This window comes from Crinia signifera, chromosome 9, assembly GCF_055691185.1.
Source record: "Crinia signifera chromosome 9, ASM5569118v1, whole genome shotgun sequence".
NCBI lineage: Eukaryota > Metazoa > Chordata > Amphibia > Anura > Myobatrachidae > Crinia > Crinia signifera.
Window position 1 is genome coordinate 25,540,101 of NC_139225.1, and position 27,263 is coordinate 25,567,363.

Sequence of the window (27,263 nt, forward strand, 5' to 3'; positions counted from 1 at the left end):
TCTGCTGGAAGCGGAGACTGGGTGGGTCATTGTCTCATTCATTGCAGCCTGCGCAACTGCCACTCCCGCGCAGGCTGCAGCTTCAGTACTCAATACTCTGCCGCCAATTTCCAGCGCTGTCACTGGAGAAGCAGGGGGAGCGGACGTCCTGCGGGAGCTGGCGAGCAGGGCAGGTCAGGCGGCCACAAGTGCACGGCTCCTGTGCTAAGCAGCGGGAGCGGGTGTGCTGCCGGAGCAGGCGAGCAGGGCAGGTGAGGCGGCCGCAAGTGCACGGCTCTGGCGCCAAGCAGCGGGAGTGCTGAGGGAGCGTGCACACAGGGCATGTGAGGCGGCAGCAAGTGCACGGCTCCGGCGCCAAGTGACAATCCGGCGCCCGGAGCGAGTGCTCCGCCAGCTCCGCCCTAGCTATGCCACTGCCCCCCCTCCCGCGATTCGCAAACCCCCCTCGCGCAATTCACGCCCCCTCCCACGCTTTGCGGACCCCCGCCCTCTCCGCGATTCGCCGACACCTGCGCCCCCTCCCTCCCTTGATTCACGGCACCCCCCGCGCCCCTCCCGCAATTCACGGCACCCCTAAGCCCCTCTTTAGTCCCCCGTATACTCACACACCCCTATCACTACCCAGCTTCCTGCTCTCCTGAACCGTAACTTCCACCACTGGGGAGTCGCTGACGCTGTTTTGCCCACATGCCCCTATCATGCCTCATAGCCCAGCCTCCTGCTCTCATGCACCCGAACTCCCACCCAGTAGGAGGAGACACTGACTAAGGGCCACCATCCTGTACTCCTGTGCTGCCACGCTGGACCCTCACCCACTGGCAGAAGCTGCACAGGATCTACCACACTCCTCTTTAGTCCCCCTTATGCCCACACACCCCTATCACTACCCAACCTCCTGTTTTCCTGTGTCGTGACCTCCGCCAGTGGGGAGCCGCTGACTCAGAAACACCCTACTATACTATTGCACACACACACCTAAACAACATGCACACACAGCCCTCCCCCCACCACACCCACAAATGTCACTGTACCATCCACACTATCAATGTACATCTTACTCTGTAACCGCTTTTAATTAAACAAAACAATGCACACCCCCTTCCACAACATATGCTCTCTATTTAACACATTTCACCTATAACTCAAGTTGCAATACAGGCATCTTACAAGACTTACATACAATTCTAACCATATTTCTATATACAAATGTTCACAAATTAAGGGGGCGCAGCCCCTTACGACGGTGTGAAGAGCGCCCGTAGGGCGTGATGAATCACCTAGTATATATATATATATATGTGTCTATGTGTGTGTGTGTGTGTGTGTGTGTGTGTCAAAGAGCATCAGGTTTGCTATTTAAACTACTCCATCCCACCTCTACACCCTCACATCTACCCTATTCCGACCTGTACCCCACACTTGTACACCCTCACACATACCCTACTCCCACCTGTACTACTCACACCTCCCCTACTCCCACCTGTACAACTGACACTGGTACACCCTCACACCTCCCCTACTCCCACCTGTACTACTCACACTGGTACACCCTCACACCTCCCCTACTCCCACCTGTACTACTCACACTGGTACACCCTCACACCTACCCTACTCCCACCTGTACTACTCACACTGGTACACCCTCACATCCCCCTACTCCCACCTGTACTACTCACACTGGTACACCCTTACACCTACCCTACTCCCACCTGTACTACTCACAATGGTACACCCTCACACCTCCCCTACTCCCACCTGTACTATTCACACTGGTACACCATCACACCTCCCCTACTCCCACCTGTACTACTCACACTGGTACACCCTCACACCTCCCCTACTCCCACCTGTGCTACTCACACCTCCCCTACTCCCACCTGTACTACTCACACTGGTACACCCTCACACCTACCCTACTCCCACCTGTACTACTCACACTGGTACACCCTCACACCTCCCCTACTCCCACCTGTACTACTCACACTGGTACACCCTCACACCTCCCCTACTCCCACCTGTATTACTCACACTGGTACACCCTCACACCTCCCCTACTACCACCTGTACTACTCACACTGGTACACACTCACACCTCCCCTACTCCCACCTGTACTACTCACACCTGGTACAACCTCACACCTAACCTATTCCTACCTGTATTACTCACACTGGTACACCCTCACACCTACCCTACTCCCACCTGTACTACTCACACTGGTACACCCTCACATCCCCCTACTCCCACCTGTACTACTCACACTGGTACACCCTCCCACCTGTACTTCTCACACCTACCCTACTCCCACCTGTACTACTCACACTGGTACACCCTCACACCTCCCCTACTCCCACCTGTACTACTCACACCGGTACACCCTCACATCCCCCTACTCCCACCTGTACTACTCACACTGGTACACCCTCACACCTCCCCTACTCCCACCTGTACTACTCACACTGGTACACCCTCACACCTCCCCTACTCCCACCTGTATTACTCACACTGGTACACCCTCACACCTCCCCTACTCCCACCTGTACTACTCACACTGGTACACACTCACACCTCCCCTACTCCCACCTGTACTACTCACACTGGTACAACCTCACACCTAACCTATTCCTACCTGTATTACTCACACTGGTACACCCTCACACCTACCCTACTCCCACCTGTATTACTCACACTGGTACACCCTCACATCCCCCTACTCCCACCTGTACTACTCACACTGGTACACCCTCCCACCTCCCCTACTCCCACCTGTACTACTCACACCTACCCTACTCCCACCTGTACTACTCACACTGGTACACCCGCACACCTCCCCTACTCCCACCTGTACTACTAACACCGGTACACCCTCACATCCCCCTACTCCCACCTATACTACTCACACTGGTACACCCTCACACCTCCCCTACTCCCACCTGTACTACTCACACTGGTACACCCTCACACCTCCCCTACTGTCACCTGTACTACTCACACTGGTACACACACACCTCCCCTACTCCCACCTGTACTACTCACACTGGTACACCCTCACACCTACCCTATTCCTACCTGTATTACTCACACTGGTACACCCTCACACCTCCCCTACTCCCACCTGTACTACTCACACTGGTACACCCTCACACCTCCCCTACTCCACTTGTACTACTCACACTGGTACACCCTCACACCTCCCCTACTCCCACCTGTACTACTCACACTGGTACACCCTCACACCTCCCCTACTCCCACCTGTACTACTCACACTGGTACACCCTCACACCTCCCCTACTCCCACCTGTACTACTCACACTGGTACACCCTCACACCTCCCCAACTCCCACTGTACTACTCACACTGGTAGACCCTCACACCTCCCCTACTCCCACCTGTACTACTCACACTGGTACACCCTCACACCCTCCCCTACTCCCACCTGTACTACTCACAATGGTACACCCTCACACCTCCCCTACTCCCACCTGTACTACTCACACTGGTACACCCTCACACCTCCCCTACTCCCACCTGTTCTACTCACACTGGTACACCCCCACACCTTCACTACTCCCACCTGTACTACTCACACTGGTACACACTCACACCTCCCCTACTCCCACCTGTACTACTCACACTGGTTCAACCTCACACCTAACCTATTCCTACCTGTATTACTCACACTGGTACACCCTCACACCTACCCTACTCCCACCTGTACTACTCACACTGGTACACCCTCACATCCCCCTACTCCCACCTGTACTACTCACACTGGTACACCCTCCCACCTCCCCTACTCCCACCTGTACTACTCACACCTACCCTACTCCCACCTGTACTACTCACACTGGTACACCCTCACACCTCCCCTACTCCCACCTGTACTACTCACACCGGTACACCCTCACATCCCCCTACTCCCACCTGTACTACTCACACTGGTACACCCTCACACCTCCCCTACTCCCACCTGTACTACTCACACTGGTACACCCTCACACCTCCCCTACTCCCACCTGTATTACTCACACTGGTACACCCTCACACCTCCCCTACTCCCACCTGTACTACTCACACTGGTACACACTCACACCTCCCCTACTCCCACCTGTACTACTCACACTGGTACAACCTCACACCTAACCTATTCCTACCTGTATTACTCACACTGGTACACCCTCACACCTACCCTACTCCCACCTGTACTACTCACACTGGTACACCCTCACATCCCCCTACTCCCACCTGTACTACTCACACTGGTACACCCTCCCACCTCCCCTACTCCCACCTGTACTACTCACACCTACCCTACTCCCACCTGTACTACTCACACTGGTACACCCGCACACCTCCCCTACTCCCACCTGTACTACTAACACCGGTACACCCTCACATCCCCCTACTCCCACCTATACTACTCACACTGGTACACCCTCACACCTCCCTACTCCCACCTGTACTACTCACACTGGTACAACCCTCACACCTCCCCTACTGTCACCTGTACTACTCACACTGGTACACACACACACCTCCCCTACTCCCACCTGTACTACTCTCACTGGTACACCCTCACACCTACCCTATTCCTACCTGTATTACTCACACTGGTACACCCTCACACCTCCCCTACTCCCACCTGTACTACTCACACTGGTACACCCTCACACCTCCCCTACTCCCACTTGTACTACTCACACTGGTACACCCTCACACCTCCCCTACTCCCACCTGTACTACTCACACTGGTACACCCTCACACCTCCCCTACTCCCACCTGTACTACTCACACTGGTACACCCTCACACCTCCCCAACTCCCACCTGTACTACTCACACTGGTAGACCCTCACACCTCCCCTACTCCCACCTGTACTACTCACACTGGTACACCCTCACACCTCCCCTACTCCCACCTGTACTACTCACAATGGTACACCCTCACACCTCCCCTACTCCCACCTGTACTACTCACACTGGTACACCCTCACACCTCCCTACTCCCACCTGTTCTACTCACACTGGTACACCCCACACCTTCACTACTCCCACCTGTACCACTCACACTGGTACACCCTCACACCTCCCCTACTCCCACCTGTACCACTCACACTGGTACACCCTCACACCTCCCCTACTCCCACCTGTACTACTCACACTGGTACACCCTCACACCTCCACTACTCCCACCTGTACTACAGACACTGGTACACCCTCACACCTCCCCTACTCCCACCTGTACTAACTCACACTGGTACACCCTCACACCTCCCCTACTCCCACCTGTACTACTCACACTGGTACACCCTCACACCTCCACTACTCCCACCTGTACTACAGACACTGGTACACCCTCACACCTCCACTACTCCCACCTGTACTACAGACACTGGTACACCCTCACACCTCCCCTACTCCCACCTGTACTACTCACACTGGTACACTCTCACACCTCCACTACTCTCACCTGTACTACAGACACTGGTACACACTCACACCTCCCCTACATAACTGTGACAATAAAACTAAGCAGGCTTTCTTTATGCTTGGTCGAGGACTCGTGATTTATTTTGACAGCATAAGACTAGTAGATAGAAAGTATTGTGCACACAAACATTAATATGATTACATATATGTAGATTAACATAATTTGTATAGTTCATTAAGTAGTTTTACCTCATTTACTTTCCCATCTCCTGTAAAGCAGAATACTGCCGCTCCAGTGTAATTACTAGTAAGCATTATGGCCCAATGTACATCTGTCCCAGGAGGGTATAATACATTGTAAATGCAATATATTCCCCAGCCCCGTGGTCACCATTGGGGAAATGTTCAGCGATTGCCACAACTAATGGATATTTAAACATGTGCTCTCTGCAGCGTTACGTCCTTATAGACGGCCGGCGTAACGCGCTTTATGAGCCCTGACCAGGTTTGGATTAAGATGAAGGATGGATTGTGATTGATTATTGGCTGGTCGCCTAACCCGTCATGACGCCTGATTGGCCTCGCAATAATGCAGATTCGGGTGGCAGGTTGTTAGTTTGACCTAGTGCAATCGCATATTGCTACGCTATCTTGGGCTCTGATATCGCACCCACATTGCATTTTGGTCTAATTCCGTCGGAGGTCTGCTGGAGAGGGTTGGATGCCTGCCCTCCTCACTCCCCTACCCCCGCGACCGCCTCAGCGACTGTGACATTTGCCAAAGCTATTCGCACAGCTGCCCTGCACATGCGTATAATCGGCCACACTCATGCGCAGAGCCGCACTATTGGTCCCAGTGCGAATAAGCTGGGGACCGAATGATCCTGAATCACCCCCATTCTCTGCTTCTATGCCTGGCCCCAGGACCCCCCCCCCCCCCTCCATACAGCAGTGGTACTCGCCGTTCCTCCCTCCTCCATGCAATCAATCTCTATGTGATGGTAATCAGATTGGGTTAATACCCAGACACATCTCAGTTATTTGATTGTGATGAGCTCAGTGTTTCGATCTGCTCTGGACACTGGGCCCTCAGGACATATTTCTTAATTAAACAATATACAGATATCTTCTGTTATATGAGAGTGCGGAGAGAATTAGTGGAGATGTTTTCCTTTTTTTTTTATACAGGGTCATTTGCATTTTGAAAGTCCTTTGCTTTAAATCCAGAGTTTGTCTTATTAACCCGTTCTTACACCTCCTCCCGATGATCTATAAATTGCAGTCATTGTGTCTCTGTATAACGCTTCCTATGTTCTCTTCCGGCGTTCCCATACGCAGTGTCTACCGTACCGTCCTGTGAAATAATGGCTCCCAGATCCCCGCACTCTGTCGTAGCTGAAATTGCAGCTACATCAATCTTTATCCAATCCCGGGACTTTTCTGGCTCCAGTGTAGTATTCCCCACTTTTGTGGCGTTACCCTGTAGTCCTCTGATGGCTCATTCGCTCTTTTCCTTCATCCAAATCATTCGTCATTATGGCAGCCCCCAGCTCCCCATCCTCTTTCATTGCTGTCAGATGTACCCCAACAGTCATTAGTACCATCCCAATATTCTAAGTCTCATCCATGATTATGCCCCATTTGGGAATGTGAGTTATCGCCGTTCAGCAACTGGAGAGGAGTAAACTCCGGATTCCTGACAGAAATTGTTATTATAATGTCCTTGCAATCAATTCCCAGAACTGTCCTAGGCTGAGAAATGTAAAATATGTGTTTTTTCATTCTCTTCATTTGGTCTTGTATTAATTAAGGGCCTGATTCACAAATATCCGCAAACCCGGTGGTTTCCGTACATCTCCGATGGTGGAATCAAGTGCACTGCACTGATTGACAGGTTATGGCGGGGGTGTTTTGTGGAAAAAGACAGACATATTTAGGGCCAGATGTATGAAGCTTCAAAAAGTGATCAAATGGAGAGTGATAAACAACCAGCCAATCAGCTCCTGTCATGTTACAGGCTGGGTTTGAAAAATGACAGGTAGGAGCTGATTGGCTGGTTGTTTATCACTCTCCATTTTATCACTTTTGAAGCTTGATACATCTGGTCCGGGATGCAGTTTAAATCCCGGTGGTCGGGATCCCGGCGTTCAGAATCCCGACTGCCAAAATCCCGACACTTTCTCCCTCCGTGGGTGTCCACGACACCCCTGGAGGGAGAATAAATAAGTGTGCCGAGCGTAGCGAGGCACCGGGCCCGCTGCGTGGCGAGCGCAGCGAGCCCGCAAGGGGGGGGGGGCGATCCACGTCCCCCCCTTGTCGGGATTTCGGCGGTTGGGATTCCGGCGTCGGGATTTTGAGAGCCGGGATCCCGACCGCCGGGATCCCGACCGCCGGGATTTCATACTGAATCCTCTGGTCCTTATACCCCTTTCACACCAGAAAATGCAGGGACATTCCCGGGAATATTGTTCCTGGATGATGCAGGACATTCCCTGGTTGGCCCCTTTCACACCGGGCTAGTCCCTGCATTTTCTGTTGTGTGAAGGAGGCAGGAGGAGGCTGGCAGGAGGCGTGGAGGAGGTGAGGAGGCGGGCAGGCGGTGAGGAGGAGGCGGGCAGGCGGCGGGATGGCGGCGATTACTCACCCCGGTTGCTGGTCCTCGATGCGGGCCAGGGATCCACACAGGTGGCGGGCGCGGATGACAGCAGGGGACACAGCTCTCCGACAGCAGTGAGGGCGCCGGAGAGCTGTGTCACCCCGGCCTGACAGCACACCGAGGACCGGCAACGTGGGTAAGTACCCCCTAGCCCTTTCACACCGGCCAGGGTGAACCCGGGAACAACCATTCCCCATAACAGGGTTGAAATCCCAGCAATTTTTGCCGGGATTTTGGCCCGGGAACCTTTCACACCAGCACTTGTCTGGAAATTTGGCTGGTGTGAAAGGGGTATTAGTGATAAATGGGGAAGTATTTGGCCTCTACTGGACCTAATGCAGTTCTTATGCACTGATGCTAGTCAGAGGGCGGTATTCAATGTGAATACCGGCGACGTGCAGCGAATCCTGCTTAGGATTCGCTACACATTCGCCACTGGTCGCCGCGTTCCGGAGCCTCGCCGGCTCCGGTATTCAACGAGTCAGGGGCTCGCTGCCCCTGACCGGTGAATATGAGCTCCTGCCTGCCCCAGAGCGTATTTGGGGGGGAGCTTACAGCACATGAATAAAAATAGCATGCCCTCCTCAGAATAAAATTCCTGAATTTTTGACACCAAATGTAAAAAAACAAAACACTTTATTTTAAAAGTTCACATTCCACTTCACCATAAAAAGATAGCGATTGCTACTCGGTGAATCATGGCGAAAAAAACCTTGAAATGTATTCGCCATCTGGTCATTGAATAGGGTGATTCACCGTTTTTGTCAAAAATTCGCCTTACAGCACAAAATCGCCATAAAAACCTGGCGAATCAGCCTCATTGAATACCGCCCAGTGTTTGGGAGTTCCCCTATCACAGGTAGAGCCCATTAATGTAGTATATATATATAGACAGAGTAACCATTATGTGCTTTATTACTGTATTATATGTAACATTATACTACAATCCCAGCCGTGGTGTAACAACAAACTCAATGCTTCCTCCTCCACCAGAAAAATTGTCACAGGGGTTATGTGACAATGGATTTGTTCCCCCACCCACCGACCCGGTGGCTGCTCCCACAGCTGCGTCTGTAGTTCCTGACCCCATTCAGAATGTCCATCCCAAAAGGTCTGCCACCTCCTCTAGCCTAGCATCCCTAATAATGGTCTCCTGTGAGGCAACCTCCATTTTGAGAGGGACATATTCAATGGTGGCTGCTGCAACGGTACAGCAGACAAGTAGGCAGTGGAGTAATAGCCCATGAAAACCCCCAGCACCCACACCTTCCCAGCACCTTCAAGGTACAGCAGGGTCTGCAGGGCTAATGCTGAACTGTTAAGGCCCCCATACACTGTGGGATTTGGGCCCGATTTCACCGGATTCGGATGGATCGGGCAGTGAAATTGTATGTGCAGACATGCCACCCGACCTGATGCACGGTCCGGGTCGGGAGGTCGGACAGGCTGCACATAAGATTTGGCAAATCTTATGTGCAGCCTGGAGGCGGATAGGGGACGCGGCGTATGGGGAGCTGAGCGGGCTGATGCAAGGAGCTGGGCTGGGGAGGCGCACTGACCTGGGCGGTGATCGCCGCCAGCAGGGAGTCGGTGGTCCGGGGGGTGAACACAGCGATGGGTACCAGAGACCCTGTAGCATTGGGGAAGCCGGACAGCAGCGGGCGCACATAGAAATGAATGGATAGTCAGTGATTGGCTGAGAGGTCTCTCAGTCAGACAGCTCTCAGCCAATCACTGGCTGTCCATTCATTTCTGTGTGTGTTTTTTTACTATGTGCGCCCGCTGCTGCCCGGCTTCCCCTAGGCTACCCAGCAATCTAGGCCCCTTGCCCCCCCCCCCCCCCCACCGGGTGACTTTCCGGCTGCCACATCTGGGAGGGGGCTGTTGTGAGTGGCGCAGTAGGTACAGTGACCTGGGGCCCTGAGGACTAAGGGGCCCACTGCTGCCCCCATAACCCTCTTCCCGCCACCCACTGTTTTCCCTATCACACTCTGCCTCCCCATCACCCCCCTGCCTTTCCCTGTCACCCCCTGCCTCTCCCTGTCACACTCTGACTCCCCCTGTCACACTCTGACTCCCCCTGTCACACTCTGACTCCCCCTGTCTTTCCCTGTCTCTCCCTGTCACACTCTGACTCCCCCTGTCTTTCCCTGTCACCCTCTGCCTCTCCCTGTCACACTCTGACTCCCACTGTCACCCTCTGCCTCTCCATGTTGCACACTGCCTCCCCTGCCTCTCTGTGTCACCCTCTGCCTCCCCCTCTCCCTGTCACCCTCTGCCTCTCCATGTCACTCTCTGATTCCCACTGTCATTCCCTCTAACCTTCTGCCTCTCCCTGTCACCCTCTGCCTCCCCCTCAGGGCCGGCGCTACCCACTCAGCGGCTCCTGCAGTGCAGGGAGGAGCCGGACTGAAGAGGCGCTCAAGCCTCTCCCTGCAATACCACTCTGCTTCTGCCGGGACACGGTGCCTCCTGTATTGCACCTGTCATACAGACAGCGACAAGCACAGCAACAACGCAGAGCTGACTACCGCATCAGCTATCGCTTAGTCGGGTCTTCCCCACCGCGAGTGTCCCAGTTACCAGTATTTTCAGCAATTGGGTGGACACTGTGCTTTGCGCTGCCTGTGTGACATGCGCGGGACACGCCTGGAGCTGCAGCTACAGCATGGACCAGTCCTGCTTTCTCTTCACTGCCTGGGGTAGGTGTACTGTGCTGGCTGCCACCAACCCCCAAAACTGCTGGGAAAGGGGGGAGGGGTAGGTTGTCTGGTAATAAACACTTGCTGAGTGCTTTCACCCTAGACCACCAGGGAAAGCAGACTTATAATAGATAAACTGCTTATTTTAAAAGCAATTAAATATGCTTATCCAAAACCACACAAATTAATTGTAAGACATCATTATATATATATATATATATATATATATATATATATATATATATATATATATACTAGGTGATTCATCGCGCCCTACGGGCGCTCTTCACACTGTTGTAAGGGGCTGCGCCCCCTTAATTTGTGAACGTTTGTATATGAGAAATATGGTTAGAATTGTATGTAAGATGCCTGTATTGCAACTTGAGCTATAGGTGAAATGTGTTATGATGTGGAAGGGGGTGTGTATTGTTTTGTTTAATTAACCCCTTCACGACATATGACGTATATATACGTCATATGTCGGTTGCGGGGGAATCAAGCCAGCTCACGGAGTGAGCTGGCTTGAAAGAGAGCAGGTAATGGCTGTATATTACAGCCAGGTCCCTGCTCTCACGGCCACGAGCGGCGAGTTCGCCGGTCGTGGCCGTTTAACCCTTTAAGCACCGCGGGCAAAGCGCCCGCAGTGCTTAAATAGCTGATCGGAGGGGGGGCGCCCCCCTCCGGCGCCGATCGGGGCCCCCCGCAGCGAGATCGGAGGGTGCCGATCGGTTGCCATGGTAGCCAGGGGTCTAATGTAGACCCCTGTGCTGGCCGTGTATGCATACCTATTACATCCTGCCTCAGGCAGGATGTAATAGGAAGTGCATAAAATCACTACGTTCAGCCATAGAGCTCTATGGCTGAACCTAGTACAGGCGATCGCGCCCCCTAGTGGTCAAGTACACTAGGGGGCCTTGTAGTAAAAGTAAAAAAAAAAAAAAAAAAAAGTTTAAAAATAAAAAAAAAATAAAAAAATATTAAAAGTTCAAATCACCCCCCTTTCCCCATTTCCCAAATAAAAATAAATAAAAAATAAAAAAAATAAACATATTTGGTATCGCCGCGTTCCTAAAAGTCCGATCTATTAAAATATAACATTAGTTATCCCGCACGGTTAAAGGCGTAAACGGAAAATAATCCCCAACGCCAAAACTACGTTTTTTGGTCGCATCGCCTACCCAAAAAAAAATAGCTAAAAGAGATCAGAAAGTCGCCCATATCCCATAATGGTATTAATTAAAAAGTACACTTCAGCCCGCAAAAAATGAGCCCTCACCCAGGTCCGTAGGTGGAAAAATAAAAAAGTTATAAGCCGCAGAACATGGCGACGCGACGCAAATTCGAAAAACCGTAACATATTCTATTTTTTTTTTTAGTCGTAAAACGTAACGAAAACTATATAAGTTTGGTATCACCGGAATCGTAACGACCCATAGAATAAAGATAACCCATCGTTTTAAACGAACTATGAACTCCAAAAAAACCGTAACCAGCGCAAAATTGTGGAATTGCGTTTTTTTTTCTTTTTACCCCACATTGAATTATTTCCTGATTCCCCAGAATATTATACGGTATAGTAAATGGTACCATTAAAAAGTACAACTTGTCCCGCAAAAAAAAAGCCCTCATGTGTCTATATAGCCGGAAAATTAAAAAAGTTACGCTTATTTGAACGCAAGGAGGAAAAAAAAAAAAAAATTACCTTAAAAGGCAATGTCGTGAAGGGGTTAAAAAGCGGTTACAGAGTGAGATGTACATTCATAGTGTGGAGGATACAGTGACATTTGTAGGGGTGTGTGTGCGTGTTGTTTAGGTGTGTGTGTGTGCAATAGTATAGTAGGGTGTTTTTGAGTCAGCGGCTCCCCACTGGCGGAGGTCACGACACAAGAAAACAGGAGGCTGGGTAGTGATAGGGGTGTGTGGGCATAAGGGGGACTAAAGAGGAGGGTGGGGGACACTGTGCAGCTTCTGTAAGTGGGTGAGGGTCCAGCGTGGCAGTACAGGAGTACAGGATGGTGGCCCTTAGTCAGTGTCTCCTACTACTGGGTGGGAGTTAGGGTGCATGAGAGCAGGAGGTTGGGTGGTAAAGCATGATAGGGGAATGTGGGCAACACAGGCTGAGTGGCTTCCCACTGGCGGAAGTTACGGGGCAGGAGAACAGGAGGCAGGGCAGTGATAGAGGTGTGTGGGCATGAAAGGGAGTAAAGGTTTTTGGCTGTTGCAGAGTAGGGATGGGCATTGGTGCAGACGCCATCGATGGTTGGCATTGATGGCGATTTTGCACCATGCCATCGATAGTAGTAACATATTACTTGGATAACCATCGATTGTTGTATCTATCGATTGTCATCCAATATACAGTATCTGACTGAATAGGCTGTGGGTCAATCAGAACTCGGTGGCGGGACTTCCAGGTGTGTGGGTGGAGGGGGGCGGAGCTATGCTCCGTGTCCCGACACCTTAAAAAAAAATTGAAACTTGATTGGTTCTCCTTTGCCATTGATGTAGGGAAGCCATCTGGTCCTCCCACATCGATGGCAAAAGTATTCAACATCGGCCATAAACCATTGATGATTTGAAATCACTGATGATCGATGGGCATCCCTAGAGCTGAAGGAGGGTGGGGGACAGTATGCAGCTCCCGGCAGTGGGTGAGCGTCTCCTCGCACTGGGAGGGAGTAAGGGGGTGCATGAGAGCAGGAGGCTGTATAATAGTAGTATATGGGCAAGACATTGATAAAAGTTGTGGCGCTGATGCAGAGGACCGTGGGGATACTTCTGGCAGTGGGGGAACCTGCAGCGCAGCAGCCAGGGCCGGATTTCTCACCTAGGGGCGGAACCTGCTTGTGGCGGTACAGGATCCCTCATTAGGGAGGGGGCCGGGGTCTGCAAACTGCGGGAGGGGACGCGGGGATGCCTTGAATCGCTGGAAGGGGGGGAGTCCGCAAATTGCGGGAGGGGGGTTGTGGGGGTCAGTGAATTGCGGGAGGGGGGTTTGTGGGGGTCCATGAATCGCGGAGGGGTGCGCGGGGTGCAGTGAATGAAGGGAGGGGGGCGTGGGGGTCCGCGAATCGCGGGAGGGGGGTGCGGGGGTCATGAATCGTGGGGGGGGGGGTCGTGCGGGGGTGCAGTGAATCGTGGGAGGGGTGTGTGAATCGCGGGAGGGGGGCGTGCTGTGAATCGTGGGAGGGGTGTGTGAATCGCGGGGGGTGTGTCATGGGGGGTCGCGAATCGCGGGAGGAGGCGCCGGAGGTGCTGTGGGGTTCCGTGAATCGTGGGAGGGGGTCCTAAAATCGCAGGAGGGGGTGTGGGGGGTGCCGTGAATTGCGGGAGGGGGTCTGCGGGGGGTGCCGTGAATAGCGGGAGGGGGGGCGCGAATTGCGGGAGGGGGCTTGGGTCCACAAATCACGGGAGGGGGGGGGGGGCGCCGTGAATCGCTGGAGGGGGGTCGCAGGGGTGCCACGAATAGTGGGAGGGGGGGTCGCGGGGGTCCCGCGAATCGCGGGAGGGGGGCTTGCGGGGGTCCCTGGAATGGGGGGTCGCGGGGATCCCGCGAATGGGGGGAGGGGGGTCATGGGTGTCCAGGGGGGGGTTTGCTGGCAGAGGGGGGGCGGGGTGCAGGAGTAATTGTGGATGGTGGCTGTGGAGTAATGGTGGATGGTGGGCGTGTACTGTAGCCCTGGCTGGGCGGGGGGAGGTGATGTCATGTGGGTGGGATGTGTAGAACGTTATAAACATAGAACACTTTTCCCTGGGGGGGTTGGTTTGTGTATCCTGCTGGGCGGGAACGTTACCTACACAGGGGATGAGTGACAGATCTGGCTAATCATATAAGAGATATATAGATATATATATATACACACATATATATTGCCTGACCCTAACCCCCTCCTTGCCCCAGTACTGCCAAAACTGCTATCTACCTTTACCATATAAGCATTTAATGGTAACTCCGTGGCAACAAGCATGAAAACCCTAGTAAGGAGCATGTAACCCCTGTACTTGAGCAAGTAAGTACTGCATTACGGTGTGTGGTATAATATGTATTAGGCATTATGGCGTGTGTTATAATATGTAACAGGCATTACGGTTGTGGCATAATGTGTAATAGGCATTTCAGTGGGTTATAACTGGAGACAGGATTATATGCAACAAAAAAAGCTCGAAATATGCATGCAAATATCCATGAAAAATACTTTAAATATGCATGAAAAGCTTCAAAATATGCAAAATAAAAAAATACAAAATATACAGTAATTTATTGTTTTTTTATTTAAATCAGCATACAATTAGTAAGCAGTATATGACCATTAGTAAAATGTATATATATAATGCCCCCAGCAATAAAATGGATATAATGCCTCCAGCAGTAAAATGGATATAATGCCCCCAGCAGATAAATGGATATAATGCCCCCAGCAGATAAATGGATATAATGCCCCCCAGCAGATAAATGGATATAATGCCCCCAGCAGATAAATGGATATAATACCCCCAGCAGATAAATGGATATAATGCCCCCAGCAGATAAATGGATATAATGCCCCCAGCAGATAAATGGATATAATGCCCCCAGCAGATAAATGGATATAATACCCCCAGCAGTAAAATGGATATAATGCCCCCAGCAGATAAATGGATATAATGCCCCCAGCAGATAAATGGATATAATGCCCCCAGCAGATAAATTGATATAATGCCCCCAGCAGATAAATGGATATAATGCCCCCAGCAGTAAAATGGATATAATGCCCCCAGCAGTAAAATGGATATAATGCCCCCAGCAGATAAATGGATATAATGCCCCCAGCAGATAAATGGATATAATGCCCCCAGCAGATAAATGGATATAATGCCCCCAGCAGATAAATGGATATAATGCCCCCAGCAGATAAATGGATATAATGCCCCCAGCAGATAAATGGATATAATGCCCCCAGCAGATAAATGGATATAATGCCCCCAGCAGATAAATGGATATAATGCCCCCAGCAGATAAATGGATATAATGCCCCCAGCAGATAAATGGATATAATGCCCCCAGCAGATAAATGGATATAATGCCCGCAGCAGTAAAATGGAATAATGCCCCCAGCAGATAAATGGATATAATGCCCCCAGCAGATAAATGGACATAATGCCCCCAGCAGATAAATGGATATAATGCCCCCAGCAGATAAATGGATATAATGCCCCCAGCAGATAAATGGATATAATACCCCAGCAGATAAATGGATATAATGCCCCCAGCAGATAAATGGATATAATGCCTCCAGCAGATAAATGGATATAATGCCCCCAGCTGATAAATGGATATAATGCCCCCAGCAGATAAATGGATATAATGCCCCCAGCAGATAAATGGATATAATGCCCCCAGCAGATAAATGGATATAATGCCCCCAGCAGATAAATGGATATAATGCCCCCAGCAGATAAATTGATATAATGCCTCCAGCAGTGACACAAATATGCCCCTTTCAGACCGCACTTTGTAAACGGTATATTGCCGTTTTTTTACCGTTTTAAAACGGTAATCTGTGCGGTCTGAAAGGTGCAGGACCACTTTACCGGTTAGAAAATACAGTTTTTTCTAACCGTTTAAAATGCAGGGTCCTACCCATTTCAGACCCGGTATTTTAGGCTCAAAATCGGGTCTGAAACAGTATTTAGGACCCAGCCAATGAGCTGGGTCCTAAATTCAGCGCAGTGAATATTTAATGAGCGCTCATTAAATATTCACAGCACTGGAGCTGCCCCGCGCCCCCCCCCCCCGCGCGCGCGTGTCGACGCCCCCCGTGTCGACCTACCCCCGTGCAGCCGGTACCTCCGTTATGGATCCCGGCACTGCAGTTGTGTATGGTCGGAAGCACTTATGAAAAAAAGTGTCTTTCACAAAATGGCTGCCCCATAGGAAAAACTGTTTAAAAAAACTGTCTTTCGTATGGGGGCAGCCATTTTCCAAAAGTCACTTTTCTTAAAAGTCGACACGTGCGGGGGCGTCGAAACGCGCGGGGGGGCGTCGACACGCGCGGGGGTTGTCGACACGCGCTCGGGGGGGAGGGCTGAAGGCTGCACTGGCTTTGACCCTGTATTTGGAAAGTTTCCAAAAACGGGTCTGCCAGTGTCAAAAAATCGGCACTTACACGGTAATATACTGTTTAAGAGCTGCGGTGTGAAAGGGGTTTTATCTGGCAGACCCGTTTTTGGAAACGTTTTCAAATACAGGGTCAAAGCCAGTTTTGCGGTTTGAAAGCAGCAATACTGTACTGCACTTATATGCAAATGCATATAATCCGGTCTCTAGTTATAACATGTAATAGGAATTATGGTGTGTAACAATGTGTTAAAGCCCGGAGAGGATACCCGACAGCAGCAAGTCAGGGGGGTGGGGCAGGCAGACGTCATCAAGCCCTTCCCCTCAGAGAGGATCCCAATGGCAACACCAACATAGAAGGGATTTCTACATTCTCCCTTAGCACTCCTGAGGAAGCCATGACCCTGCTGAAAAAGGGCAACAAGCGGCGCACAGAAGCTCCCACAGCCGCTAATAAGACCTCATCCCGCTCACATGCAGTATTGCAGGTCACCATAAAGCAGACAGCCAGTGATAGTGTGAGCACAGGCAAGTTGTACATGGTAGACCTTGCGGGATCAGAACGAGCAAGCCAGACTAAGAACAGCGGCCAGACCATGAAAGAAGGAGGATACATCAACCGATCCCTTCTTACCCTCAGGATGTGTATCATGGCGCTGCGTGACAGACCAGGCAGCCATATAAACTATCGGGACAGCAAGCTGACCTGGCTGCTAAAGGGAGCACTGAGCGGGAAAAGCCGATTGGTTATGATCACGCACATCAGCCCTGCGGATAGTGCTTATGAAGAATCCCGCAGCACAATGACCTACGGAAGCAAGGCCAAGTTTATCAAGACGCGAGTGGAGAGAAACCGTGTCTGTGTCCCCAATAAGACTTCCAAGGACGTCAGAGGGACCACATTGCTGCCGGAAGTCCCTCATCCTCCAGAGCCTGGCCGTGGGATCCTGCCCAGGTCTGGGAATATTTATCAAGTGAGAAAAAGTGCAAGGCCGCTGCGTGATTTTCCTCCCTGTATCCAGCAAAGAATCCCCAACCGCAATTTGAGACCAAAGCCACAGCATCTTACGGTGTACACTCCTTTCAAGGTTGGTCATTACACATTGCACACATGAACAGCAATCGGGCTGGCAGTAAAGGTACCCATACACGTTACAATTATTGTATACAGTATTATATACAATACTGTATTCAATAATTGTAACGTGTATGGAAACTTTTACACCTGAAGCAGGGTTCGCAAAAACGCGCTATATCGCGTATTTTACCCGAAAACGGTCCCCGGGGACTCAGATTTTAAAACTAAAGGGGTCCCCGAGGACGCGCTGTACTAAAGATGTGAGCCGCCGCCGTGAGCCAATCACAGCAGCGGCCGCGGGGACCCAATCATTGAATAGAGGCTGCCCGACAGCCAATCTCTGTAGGTTTTGCTGCGCACACCATAAAGCCGCGCGCCCTGCATTTTGAGACCACGAGCAGAATCTGGTCGTCACTAACCAGCACCAGCCCTGCCGGACTCCCCTTCTCCCCCTCCGTCCTCACTAGCCAGCGCTGCCCGACTCCCCTTCTCCCCCTCCTGCCTGAGCAGCAGCAGCAGCGCTGCCCTCTCCGTCTTCACTAACCAGCGCCAGCACTGCCGGGCTCCCCTTCTCCCCCTCCGTCATCACTAGCCAGCGCTGCCCGACTCCCCTTTTCCCCCTCCTGCCTGAGCAGCGGCAGCGCTGCCCTCTACCCCTCTGTCCTCACTAACCAGCACCAGTGCTGCCCGACTCCCCTTCTCCCCCTCCTGCCTGAGCAGCGGCAGCGCTGCCCTCTACCCCTCTGTCCTCACTAACCAGCACCAGTGCTGCCCGACTCCCCTTCTCCCCCTCCTGCCTGAGCAGCGGCAGCGCTGCCCTCTACCCCTCTGTCCTCACTAACCAGCACCAGTGCTGCCCGACTCCCCTTCTCCCCCTCCTGCCTGAGCAGCGTCAGCGCTGCCCTCTCCCGCTCCTACTTCACTAACTAGCGCCAGCGCTGCCGGACTCCCCTTCTCCCCCTCCGCCCTCACTAACCAGCGCTGCCCGCTCCCTCATTTAAAGCTCTCAAGTCACATATACATACAATTAAAAAGGACAGCTGCAGGAGGCGCACAGACAGTGGTGGATTATACAAGTGTCCCCCCTCCCCTTGTATAATACAATGGGATCCAGGTCCAGGGCTGGTTAATTAACCTGGGGGCACAGGTGTGTAGGCATGGACTGGATGTGGAATCTGTGAGCAGGTCTGCAGTGGGGGGAGACAAATTTACTTTGGCTCCTAAACTTTTGTCCTGGCTCCTAGATTTTAGAAAGATTTGTCAAGCCCTGGGTTACCGAGTCACTGTGCGTCCCCCTCCCGCCATGTAAGTTCATTCCACTGCTGAGAGGGGGGGACAGGATGGGATGCAGATGTAACAGCCATCTCAGCAGAGTAGATGAGCAGGCTGTCAGGGTGGTGGGGGACTGGATGTGGCTAAAGCAACTCAGAGCAGGGTGTCAGCTATTCCAGCCACATCCAGTCCCCCGCCGCGCTGATAGCCCGCTCACCTACTCTGCTGAGCAGCATGTCGACATGTTTTCCAGCCTTTGGGAAACGACACCCCCCCCCTCCCCGTGGCAACAATCAAAAAATGCCCCCCCCCTCCACTGTGGCAACGAACCTAAAATGCCTCCCCACCTCATGGGGCAACCAGCATAAAATGCCCCCTCCCCTGTGGCAACCAGCATAAAATGCCCCCCCCCCAAGCATATAACCCCTGCAAGGAGCATAAAACGCCTAGCAACAAGCATGTAGGTAAGCAGCACTTATTTTGCTATAATAAATACTGTAAATAAAAATCACTGTACTATAATGTGTACTGGGCATTACGTGTGTACTATAATGCGTACTGGGCATAACGGTGTGTGCAATAATGTGTACTGGGCATAACGGTGTGTGCTATAATGTGTACTGGGCATAACGGTGTTTGCTATAATGTGTACTGGGCATAACAGTGTTTGCTATAATGTGTACTGGGCATAACAGTGTTTGCTATAATGTGTACTGGGCATAACGGTGTGGGCTGTAATGTTTACTGGGCATAACGGTGTGGGCTGTAATGTGTACTGGGCATAACGGTGTGTGCTATAATGTGTACTGGGCATAACGGTGTGGGCTGTAATGTGTACTGGGCATAACGGTGTGGGCTGTAATGTGTACTGGGCATAACGGTGTGTGCTATAATGTGTACTGGGCATTGCGGTGTGTGCTATAATGTGTACTGGGCATTGCGGTGTGTGCTATAATGTGTACTGGGCATTGCGGTGTGTGCTATAATGTGTACTGGGCATTGCGGTGTGTGCTATAATGTGTACTGGGCATTGCGGTGTGTGCTATAATGTGTACTGGGCATAGCGGTGTGTGCTATAATGTGTACTGGGCATTGCGGTGTGTGCTATAATGTGTACTGGGCATAGCGGTGTGTGCTATAATGTGTACTGGGCATAGCGGTGTGTGCTGTATGGTGTACTGGGCATTACGGTGTGTGCTGTATGGTGTACTGGGCATTACGGTGTGTGCTGTAATGTGTACTGGGCATTACGGTGTGTGCTGTAATGTGTACTGGGCATTACGGTGTGTGCTGTAATGTGTACTGGGCATTACGGTGTGTGCTGTAATGTGTACTGGGCATTACAGTGTGTGCTGTAATGTGTACTGGGCATTACTGTATGTGCTGTAATGTGTACTACTATGTGACCACACCACTTCCCCCCAAAAAACATGCCCTAAAATTTTAGCGCGCGCCTGCGGCGCGCAGTGTCCCTGTTTTCATGTTTAGATCGTTTCCAGTATATATGTATCTTTATGCGAGTGTGCCAATTGATACTTCCCCCCGTCCCACATGAGCCATGCTGGGGAGAAGGGGAGAGGAGGCTTTATTCCGTTGGGACCCAGAAAAGGTCCGGTAGGACCCCAATTTTTAGAAGTGAAGGGTCCCCGGGACCCACTTTTTTGGGTGGTTTTCGCGAACACTGCTGAAGGAAAACTGGGGAATAGGGCTACTGGCGAAACCCCAACAAAAAAAAAACGACACTCAGCAGCCACCCCATGGGTGTGTTGGAAGAGCTGCCAATTATTTATAAATGATAACCGTTATATCCAACTCATTGATAATTTAATAACTCAAAGGCTTAAACCAGGACAATGCCAGGTACGTCAGTCAGTTATACATAATGTGTGCTGTTAGTGGTTTTATTGTATTCTTGTTATGTAATACGATCCACAAAAAATTCCTAGTGTGCACAAGCACACATGGCCAATAAAGTTGATTCTGATTCTGATACATAGATCTTTTAATAATTATGCTAGGACACTACCAGTAGATGGGTGATGGGGCTTCATAGCACATTCCTGACAGGGGCCCCAATACATTGCTATGCGCAGGGGTCTACACTGCTGTTGACGCCCCTGTATGTATGTATGTGTATGTATGTATATATATATATATATATATATATATATATATTTTTTATTATTAATATTATTTATATACATTTGGTCTATCTATAATACTTTAACTGACCCAGCATATACTGGGTCACCTAAGTGTCCATCTCCGTGCTTTGCTCCGCCCCTCTGGAAACCCCCTTCTGAAAATCCTGCGTTTGCCACTGGTCGCATATTATTATGGTTATTATACTTTATTTATATGGCACCACAAAGGATCCCCCGGGCCCAATTACAGAGTACATATACAAATGAGGGAAACAGTGACCTACAGCTGAATACAATAGAGGACAAGTACAGGGCACATAACTATAGCTACATCCGCAGGGTATCAGCGTGGTAGAAAACCACAGGGTTTGGTGCTATCAAAGATGGCTTAAGTAAAGGCCCCCATGCACTATGCAAATTCTCTGAAGGGAGAAGTCGCACCTGATCCCCCGCCGAATGTCCAACCTCCGACTCCGCTCCGATGAACACAGGACTGTGATCAGAACGGATATTATACACATGCGATTTGGACCGATTTCACCCAATATCTCAGCTTGATCTACCGGAATTGGCCCAAATCGCATAGTGTATGGGACATTAAGAGAAGGAAAGCACACGAGGGATGAGGGTCCTGCTCATCTATTCATGAAAATCTTTATCACTATTTATAAATAATACAGACAATATAAGTAAGATTTTAAATCAGTTTTATTTTTCAAAAATTTTTTTTTTTTTTTACGTTTTGGCATTGAGAAAGCAAATAGGTAATGTAACATCATGCCAAATACTGTAGGGAAATGAGAAACCAGTACAGTGGATTTGCAAACCAATATACCCCATTATATATACTCTGCCAAGTTCATAAAAGCTACTTCATACGTTATATTACATTATATATATTCTTACATATTACTTCAGTAGTAACCAGTAATAATGCGTTTGTAAATAAACTTTTCCAGTGGCATGAACCTGGCCTGCCATTGGAATTCTGGGATACATGGCGCACCTATAGTTCCTGATTGGACCGCTCTCTCAGTATTGGCAAGTGTTTAGGTTTTGATCCCGCACTAGGGTCTGCACGAATTTCGATATTAACAGATGGCATCAATACCATAGGAGTATGTCATACTTGCTGACAGCAGCAAGTCAGGGGGGCGGGACAGGCAGACGTCATCAAGCCCCACCCCCACGACAGTCAAACAACGTAATTCGCGGACCTGCAAAAAAAGGTCATTTTGTGCTGCAGGGAAGGGGGTGCGGGGGCTGCCTGGCCAATGCGGGAGGATTGCCCACCTTCCCGGGGGACCCGATTTTCGGGAGCCTCACGGCAATTCCAGGAGGGTAGGCAAGCCTGGAGTATGTAATACAATTAGGAACAAATAGAAAAATAATATAATACAAGATAATTAATTACCTCTAAGTAGGAGACTGCTTTGTCCACAGCCTCGTGCCAGAGTAACATGAGGCCCAAAGTGGAGCCAAGTTGGTGGGGTAGAAGTTTGGATTGTGTCTATGATCCTCTATATTAAAGTCCAACCAGACTCCTATTTCCTTGTCCCACAGAACAGCCTGCACAGCATCCAGTCGCTCCGGCATATCTGTAGCAAATGACAAGAACAGAAATGATACAATATAGAAATTATAATACAGCCAATTGGAAAAATGGTGAAATAAACTTTAACAAAAGACCAATTGTTCTGATAATGTCGTTAAATAAAATGGATTGACCTAGGCCCTTATTCAGATCTGATCGCAGAACAAAATGGTTCTCAATATGGGCAAAACCTTGTGCACTGCAGGTGGGGCAGATGTAACATGTGCAGAGAGAGTTACATTTGGGTGGGGTGTTTTGAAACTGAAATCTAAATTGCAGTGTCAAAATAATGCAGTCAGTATTTACCCTGCACAGAAACAAAATCTAACTCTCTCTACACATGTTACATCTGTCCCCCCTGGAGGGCACATGGTTTTGCCCATTTTGAGAACAAATTTGTTCTGCGATCAGATCTGAATAAGGGCCCTAATTTGGGTGAATGGCCATACAGCACATGTTGTGATCTTATCAGTGAGAAACACTCTGCGTCCTCCTAGCAGCACAATGTCCATTCTCAAACTATAGCCTGTTACCTCTGCCCTGGTGATGAGAATTTGGATTAACATATCCTCATCTGTCCCAGTCCCCATCATGGTTTTTGTAAGGATCCTTGGCATAATATCCTTGGCGGTCCTTAATGCATTGTACTGCAGAAAGAGAGGACATGAGCTGGTTTATTACAAGGTAACTGTACATGGTTAGTATATTTCTCCTGATTATAAAACTGCCGCGAGAGATGAAGCAGTATTCACACTATACTAAAGTAATTAATAATTTGGCCACTGGAGGCGCACTTCCACTGGCATCTGTGGGCAACATATATTTTCTTTCAGCAGGGCCGGTGCAAGGCACCGGAGCGCCCCAGGCGAGTCGGGGTGGGGGCGCCCCGGTGCCAGGGGGGGTACCTGTCTTGCGGCGCTGTGTATTTAAATCCAGCGGCGGAGGCAGCGGGGGTCCCTGCAGTCCATTAGAAATCACGAGCGCTATCCGCCGGGCTATGCGGAAGCGCTTCTAGTGTGAAGACACTGGCAGCATGCTGATTGGCTGAGATCAGTGTGCGCCGTGCTGCCAGAGTTTTCACACTAGAAGCGCTTCCGCATAGCCCGGCGGATAGCGCTCGTGATTTCTAATGGACTGCAGGGACCCCCGCTGCCTCCGCCGCCAGATTTAAATACACAGCGCCGTAGGACAGGTAACCGGGCGGCACAAAATGCCGCCCTCCAGTGGCCGGCGCCCTAGGCAAATGCCTAGATTTGCCTAGTGGTGGCGCCGGCCCTGTCTTTCAGAACTAATACAATTGCTCCCACTGCTGTGTATGGCTACAAACATGCAGAGATAAAAGGTTCTTTGTGCCTATTAACTTTTATCACGTAAATAAGTAAGAGGTAAGACATCCCAGGGGGACCAGAAGACGATACCACTTCTGTAACAGCAGACCCTGGATGAGATACATAGCAGTGCCCTTCTGCCACATGGCAGCTAGTGATGTCACAATGGGCCGATGTCACAATGGGCCGATGATGTCACAATGGGCTGTGATGGGTAGAACACTGGCAGCTGACTGCTTCCTGAGTCATATCTAATATTGCTGGACTTGTGCCAACACAGATAATTTTTCACTCTTTTCTGAAGATTGAAGTTTGATATAAAATGAAGAAGGCGAAAGCTAATAAAGCTATAGACCACCAAATGACTGTCGCTCTGCGCATCCGTCCCGTTAATTTGACGGAGACTAAGAACCGCGCCCGATGCATCACACACCAGCTCGGACCGCAGACAGTGCTATTGCAGGACCCCGGTGAGGATCCTAACGATGTCCTGCGCTCCACCAGGACAAGAGAAACAACATTCCAATTTAACCAGGTGTTTGACCAGGCAGCTACCCAGGAGACTGTGTATGATTCCACAGTGAAGCCCTTATTGGGTGACATCCTGTCCGGGTACAATGCTGCCATATTTGCCTACGGCCCCACAGGCACCGGAAAGACCTTCACCATGATGGGTAAGGACCGCGAACCTGGAGTAATATATCGCACCCTGAAGGACCTGTTTAAAGCCATTGAGGAGACTGGGGAAAAAAAGAATTTCTCCGTATCATTATCATACGCGGAGATCTATAATGAAACCGTCCGAGACCTATTAAGACCTTCCTCTAGGTCTTTGGTCCTCAGAGAGGATCCCAATGGCAACACCAACATAGAAGGGATTTCTACATTCTCCCTTAGCACTCCTGAGGAAGCCATGACCCTGCTGAAGAAGGGCAACAAGCGGCGCACAGAAGCTCCCACAGCCGCTAATAAGACATCATCCCGCTCACATGCAGTATTGCAGGTCACCATAAAGCAGACAGCCAGTGATAGTGTGAGCACAGGCAAGTTGTACATGGTAGACCTTGCGGGATCAGAACGAGCAAGCCAGACTAAGAACAGCGGCCAGACCATGAAAGAAGGAGGATACATCAACCGATCCCTTCTTACCCTCAGGATGTGTATCATGGCGCTGCGTGACAGACCAGGCAGCCATATAAACTATCGGGACAGCAAGCTGACCTGGCTGCTAAAGGGAGCACTGAGCGGGAAAAGCCGATTGGTTATGATCACGCACATCAGCCCTGCGGATAGTGCTTATGAAGAATCCCGCAGCACAATGACCTACGGAAGCAAGGCCAAGTTTATCAAGACGCGAGTGGAGAGAAACCGTGTCTGTGTCCCCAATAAGACTTCCGAGGACGTCAGAGGGACCACAGTGCTGCCGGAAGTCCCTCATCCTCCAGAGCCTGGCCGTGGGATCCTGCCCAGGTCTGGGAATATTTATCAAGTGAGAAAAAGTCCAAGGCCGCTGCGTGATTTTCCTCCCTGTATCCAGCAAAGAATCCCCAACCGCAATTTGAGACCTAAGCCACAGCATCTTACGGTGTACACTCCTTTCAAGGTTGGTCATTACACATTGCACACATGAACAGCAATCGGGCTGGCAGTAAAGGTACCCATACACGTTACAATTATTGTATACAGTATTATATACAATACTGTATTCAATAATTGTAACGTGTATGGAAACTTTTACACCAGAAGGAAAACTGGGGAATAGGGCTACTGGCGAAACCCCAACAAAAAAAAAACGACACTCAGCAGCCACCCCATGGGTGTGTTGGAAGAGCTGCCAATTATTTATAAATGATAACCGTTATATCCAACTCATTGATAATTTAATAACTCAAAGGCTTAAACCAGGACAATGCCAGGTACGTCAGTCAGTTATACATAATGTGTGCTGTTAGTGGTTTTATTGTATTCTTGTTATGTAATACGATCCACAAAAAATTCCTAGTGTGCACAAGCACACATGGCCAATAAAGTTGATTCTGATTCTGATACATAAATCTTTTAATAATTATGCTAGGACACTACCAGTAGATGGGTGATGGGGCTTCATAGCACATTCCTGACAGGGGCCCCAATACATTGCTATGCGCAGGGGTCTACACTGCTGTTGACGCCCCTGTATGTATGTATGTGTATGTATGTATATATATATATATATATATATATATATATTTTTTTTTTTATTATTATTAATATTATTTATATACATTTGGTCTATCTATAATACTTTAACTGACCCGGCATATACTGGGTCACCTAAGTGTCCATCTCCGTGCTTTGCTCCGCCCCTCTGGAAACCCCCTTCTGAAAATCCTGCGTTTGCCACTGGTCGCATATTATTATGGTTATTATACTTTATTTATATGGCACCACAAAGGATCCCCCGGGCCCAATTACAGAGTACATATACAAATGAGGGAAACAGTGACTTACAGCTGAATACAATAGAGGACAAGTACAGGGCACATAACTATAGCTACATCTGCAGGGTATCAGCGTGGTAGAAAACCACAGGGTTTGGTGCTATCAAAGATGGCTTAAGTAAAGGCCCCCATGCACTATGCAAATTCTCTGAAGGGAGAAGTCGCACCTGATCCCCCGCCGAATGTCCAACCTCCGACTCCGCTCCGATGAACACAGGACTGTGCATCAGAACGGATATTATACACATGCGTTTTGGACCGATTTCACCCAATATCTCAGCTTGATCTACCGGAATTGGCCCAAATCGCATAGTGTATGGGACATTAGGAGAAGGAAAGCACACGAGGGATGAGGGTCCTGCTCATCTATTCATGAAAATCTTTATCACTATTTATAAATAATACAGACAATATAAGTAAGATTTTAAATCAGTTTTATTTTTCAAAAAGTTTTTTTTTTTTTACGTTTTGGCATTGAGAAAGCA

At 50.0% G+C, this 27,263-nt stretch overlaps 1 protein-coding gene across 6 annotated transcripts in view; it reads right to left on the reverse strand.

Annotated features, from left to right (window-relative positions):
• Positions 1-27,263, reverse strand: part of LOC146036532 (uncharacterized) — a 151,790-nt gene that overhangs the window by 77,604 nt on the left and 46,923 nt on the right. For all 6 annotated transcript variants that reach the window (XR_014460833.1, XR_014460832.1, XM_083160511.1 and 3 more), the window contains 2 exons: positions 23,504-23,617; positions 22,791-22,974 (listed from right to left, as the gene is read on the reverse strand). Coding sequence is in view for 4 of the 6 variants with exons in the window: in XM_083160511.1 (XP_083016637.1) it covers positions 22,921-22,974; positions 23,504-23,617 (168 nt within the window). In the remaining 2 variants the exon portion in view is untranslated. The remainder of the gene's footprint in view (positions 1-22,790; positions 22,975-23,503; positions 23,618-27,263) is intronic.